The 5,423-nt window shown below is 38.2% G+C and overlaps 1 protein-coding gene across 2 annotated transcripts in view; it reads right to left on the bottom strand.

Moving 5' to 3' along the window:
• Positions 1-57: 57 nt before the first annotated feature.
• Xpot (exportin for tRNA) overlaps positions 58-5,423 on the bottom strand; it is a 35,332-nt gene continuing 29,966 nt past the window's right edge. For both annotated transcript variants that reach the window (XM_004632126.2, XM_023716308.1), the window contains 3 exons: positions 5,149-5,220; positions 2,740-2,796; positions 58-209 (listed from right to left, as the gene is read on the bottom strand). In XM_004632126.2, coding sequence (XP_004632183.1) covers positions 183-209; positions 2,740-2,796; positions 5,149-5,220 — 156 coding nt within the window. In that variant the 3' untranslated portion in view covers positions 58-182. The remainder of the gene's footprint in view (positions 210-2,739; positions 2,797-5,148; positions 5,221-5,423) is intronic.

Below are 5,423 nucleotides of genomic sequence, written 5' to 3'. Positions count from 1 at the left end.
TATTACATACCTGTATTTAGGGGGAAATTACACCCATTTTACAGAAAAATCCCAATACATACATTGCTATAAGTTCAAAGCAATGTTGAAAGAGTGTGAATGGCACACACAAAAAAATCACTCCTTTATAAATTATTAATTGGAATTCCTGATCATGATGTGGGTACAAGGAAATCCAGTCCTTAGGGTTTTGCTCTCTGGAAAAACACCTGTAAATAAAGTTATGCACACAATTAATACAAATGTCAGAAAATCGAACCTCTTTTACATGAAGAATGGCTCCAAGTTCTGAATGCTAGCCACTTTTCTGTAATACACAATAGTTATTAAAAATGTTTCACATGATTTATAAATCCACATATAAACTAAGGTAAGAACTTTGTCTTCTGAAGAATTTGATAGGGCTAGGGAGATAGCTCAGTAGAATAAGTGCTTGCCTGGCAAGCACAAGGTCCTGAGTTCAATCCCCAATACCGAAAAAAAAAAAAATCTGAAGAATTTGATACAGTTTACATACAACTCAGTTGACATTGCTCAACTGGGTAAGCAATGAAACTGTGGTATAACGCTGTGAGGTCCAAGTAGTATAAGGAAACATGCTCTCAAAACTTTTACACTGGGGCCGGGGAGATGGCTCAGTGGAATAAGCGCTTCCGGGGCAAGCGGAAGGGCCTGAGTTCAATCCCCAGTTCGACCAAAAAAAAAACAAACAAACAAAAAAAAAAACTTTTACACTGATTTAACCTACTTTCAAAATTAACACTGCTAAAGACAGCAGCTTGAATCCTTAAGGAATTTATATTCTTTGACAATTAATGCTACTTCCAATTCAGTGTTTGAGACTGTCAAGAAGCAGGTATAGGCTGTGCTAGATACTGACCCAGAATTACACACTGCCATTCAGACTGGTACATGAGCACTAGAAAGTCAATGGCAGGCAGAAAGTCCACTGAGTATAAGGTCTAAGTTTATCCTTTGTTATACCCCTTGCATCTGCTGGATTAGATATGCAGGTGAATCTAAGTTGAAGAAAGAACCACCACTATATATAGGAACAAAAGAAAGCCTTTCAAGGATCCGTGCTTAAGGCAGGCATACAAAAATGGGCAGAATCCACAAAGGAAGGTTGCTAATAAGACACGATTGTTCCGTTTTTGTTTTTAACAGTAGCAAAGTTTTACTAAAGGTAGAGTAAAAAAACAGGCTCTGCAGAGCAAGTTTGGGCAAAGTAAAAGTAAAGAAGTACAGCGTCCACCATGAGGGTGCGCCACCACGGAAGCGGGAGCCCAGGGGTCAAGGCAGGGATTCTGAACCGTAGCAGCAAAGGCAGACCCTTCAGGAGAAACAAGAAAGGCAGCCTGAAATCAGAATGTGGAAGAAGTTAAATGCCAAGCCAGGAAAAATGAGCTTGTTTTTAGTAAATAGTGGGTTTAGGAAGAGTATGAGGAGTATGTATGAGGAAAGGCAATGAATTAGTAATGACATGTTTTCAGTGTATCAGCCTGGTTAGAACAAATGAAGGAGATCAGAGATACGAGTGAGGTAGGTCTGCCTAAGGGGCAGACTGAATCAGGAAGATCTGAGATTAAGGGGAGAAAAGGGCACATTATTTCCAATAGAAGAATGCTAACACTGAGACAACTATCCCTAAGATAATGCCATTGGTGAAGACAGGCTGGGGCAAGGAGGAAAACTGTAAGTGCTGTGCAGAGGAACAAATACATTTGGAGCACAGACCTTCTACAGTGACCTTTGATGTCTGTTTTTGACCTAACAAAGCTTTTTTGAGTCCTTCAATCAAGTTTAAATGGCTGTACACCTACGGACACTTTGCTTTTAGAGAAAAATAAGGAGGGCAGGACTCTCAGTGATAAAAAGTACAACTAGAAAAATAATTTTTTTTTTTTTCCAGAACCGGGGATTGAACTCAGGCCCTTGTGCTTGCCAGGCAAGCACTTATTCTACTGAGCCATCTCCCCGGCCCTAGAAAAATAATTTTTGACAAAAGTTTAGAATCACAAACCCCAGTTCTACATCCTGTCCTGCTAACTTTGTTTCTAGACAGTGGGCTCCTTGGGCAGAGAAAAAATTACTAAAGTGTTGTCCACAGCATTTACCACGGTGCTTGGTATCAGGAAGTAGTGGTGAAATGAGAAATGACTGATAACACAGGAGAATGCAGTTTATCTCATTAATTTAATTAAGTATGAATATCAAATAAACATTTGGTACTTTTTGCCAACTGAAAGGTTTTCTTAATTCAGTGATTTTAGATTTATATATGAGCTATGATTCCAAAACCATAGGATTCCCCTTTTTGTCTGTTACACAACTCAAATGTTTTAAAATAGCATACAAACATGTAACTCATACTTCTGTTTTTATATTTTTAGGTTCTTCCCGTTGACTTTACTGGGTGACTGTTAAGCATCTCTGATCCTCCCAATCCTCTAGTTCCTATTTAACTTCATCTTGAAACTGAAAGGAGATGGGCATTTTCAGGCTGAGACACTCTGGGCATTGATACATGCAGTGTGCACGTCTAACAGTAAGTGACCTTTTGTAGACATTAGCTGAAAGGGCTTCCCCAGACATCCTGCAACTGCAGATTCTTAGAAGCGGACATTAGAAGCCAGCAATCCCGAAGGATGGGACGGTCAAGCTGCAGCATCTACGTATTCTCTTTGGGCCTTCATATATTACCGCTTGTATGAAGACAGAGACTTTGCAAACACTTACCTTTAAATAGTTTTTAAAAACTTTAGCATCAGGTTGCTGAAGTGCTTGACAAAACTCCTGAGAAGTACGGAAAGGAGGAAAGAGGAGAACAGAATGTTTGTATTATAGTCACCATAATTCATTCAGACACTCAGTATTCTTTCTTTAAATTGGGGCGATCTTCCTGCCATAGCCTCTGGAGTCCTGGGGTTACAGGAGTTGTCACCACACCCAGCAGCCTTTTCAATCCTTGCAAAGCTGAAGTTCTGTGCTTTAGAACAATTCCCATTTCTTGCCCCTCGTTCTGAAAAACCACCATTCTACTTTGTGTTTTGAAAAGTTTGACCACTTTAGTTGTCTCACAAAAGTGGAATCATGTTGTATTTATCCCTTTGTTATTTTATTTAACATAATGTAATCGTTTTGTTTATGCTATACCATATAAGATTTCCTTTTCTATATATAAATAATATCATATATGTATATTCCCTATTTTCTTTATTCATCTATCAGTGGACATTAAGAATATTTCCAACACACAGTCTTCCTCTGAGAGCTTAACAAATCAACCCCTCAAAATCCTCACCATAAAAGGTTATATGAATTTTTAAACACAACACTATCAAACAGGCTGCTCTCACTTTGGGGAACGTTTCTCCTGGGTGAGAGGAACTCATGCCTGAGAAGAGTTAATAGCACAAAATTATGCCTGTTAACCAGTAAGAGGGTCTGTGAGCACAGCTAGAACAAAAGGAAAAAGGCATAGTTTCTCTAATACAATTCTCTAAAGAGTGTTTTCAGAACATAAAGCATATTAAAAAGGGAAAACTGGGGTCGGGAGATAGCTCAGTAGAGTAAGTGCCTGCCTGGCAAGCGCGGGGTCCTGAGTTCAATCCTCAGTACCACATACACAGACACTAAGGAAAACTGAGGCTCCTCATACTACCTTTGACAATCAAATTACTAAAAAGAAATATTGTAATTTGTATGATTCAGCAATCTGAAAAGATATATAAACTGTGGTATATTTCTACTTATGGGTATAGAATACATAAGCAATTAACATTTTTGTATTTAACTACCTTTATTTCTCAATTTTCTTTCTTTCTGCATTTAGGGAAGGGTCTACAGGGTATTTAGGGTCTCATTACTAGGTTAGACTCTTAGTGATTCTCCTGTTTACAGCCTCCCAAGAGCTGAGATTACAGGTGCTTGCCACCATGCCCAGTCTCAATTGCCGGCTCAGCATGCCCTGGCGGGCGGGGCTGGTGCAGAATCAGAATAGAAAGTTAAGTAGAAGTTTGTAATTAATGGGCATTAAGATCTCAATTATGCAAGAAAGATACTTCTTAGAAATCCACCTAATGCAGAAACAACACTGTCCCTAAATTAACAATATTGTACTGTACACTTAAAAATGTTAGGAATGTATAATAAAGTTAAACTAAAAATAAAACAAAAAAATCATAGCCTTGTTGGTAAAAACAAATTTTACTTCATACAAGACTATAATCCTAGTTTTAATCAAAGTTTGAACCACTAGGTGTGGTGGCACATGCTTCTAATCCTGGCACTCAAGAGACTGACAGGAGGATTGCCGTAAATCTGAGGCTAGCATAATCTACATAAGTGAGTTCAAGGCCAGCATGCATGACATATTGAGACCCTGAATCAAAAAAAAAAAAAAAAAAAAATTTCAACCCACTAAACAAAACACTTTGATATTTCATTTTATGGCAAAGTGTATATTATTGGACAAGAAGTTTAGATAGCCATACCAAGAAGAAAACTGAATGCCATTACTTTGTAAGAACATGAGAGTACAAGGTAACTTTCCACTCACTTACCTGGAAACAGTTTCAGATTTACAAATGAAACATGGATAAACTTGGCTCAAACCCTCAGGACAGAAGTTCTATTATGTGCTATGGTACCCTCTGGCCTACAAGGTACTTCCAGAATGTGTTTATGCAGCGCATAAAATATCATACCATAGGATTAGAAAAAAACCAAATTCTAATGAATTATGTCATCAAAATATTTAAGGTGTGGCAAAACAAGACTTATCTCTTACTAGGTTATAAGATACATATAGTGCCATTACTAGTAACACGTAATTTTGAAACAGTGACATGTATAAACAGTATCTCAGGATCTCTAACTACCTACTTGGCATGAAAACATCTGTGATTTCTACTTAACAGAGTCCTAGGGAACATTACTACTACTGTGACCTGTCATCTATCTGATGTCAGGAAATTAAATTTCTGTTAGAGATAAATAAAAATATACACATTCTACAGTAAGACTCCATGTCTTACTGTCCTATACATCGCAAAATATCATGTTAAACGCAACTTGGCTTTTTGGATCAAATTTCAGATTGAACTATATACTCTCATTTACAAAATCTGCCAGGGCAACACTTACCTGAATTATTTCGGGAGCTACTTGTAAGGAGGGCAGGTATTCCTGTTGCAGATATTGAACACATTCTGGCCCCTAAAGAGTAAAATATTTTCTTTATGGACATCAATACCACTTACAGGGCTGGTGAGATGGCTCAGTGGTCTAAAGCACCTACTTAGAACAAGCTTAACAAAAGCAAAATGACCGCGGTTCAATCCCCCAGCACCACATGCCAGCCAGCCCTGCCCCCTGGTGGGCTGAGCTGGCCACACACACACACACAAATAAATAAATAA

The sequence above is a fragment of the Octodon degus genome, unplaced genomic scaffold, assembly GCF_000260255.1.
Source record: "Octodon degus isolate 3935 unplaced genomic scaffold, OctDeg1.0 scaffold00047, whole genome shotgun sequence".
NCBI classification, from domain to species: domain Eukaryota; kingdom Metazoa; phylum Chordata; class Mammalia; order Rodentia; family Octodontidae; genus Octodon; species Octodon degus.
Note: the sequence above shows the minus strand (reverse complement) of the source record. Positions and strands in the feature narration are given on the sequence as shown.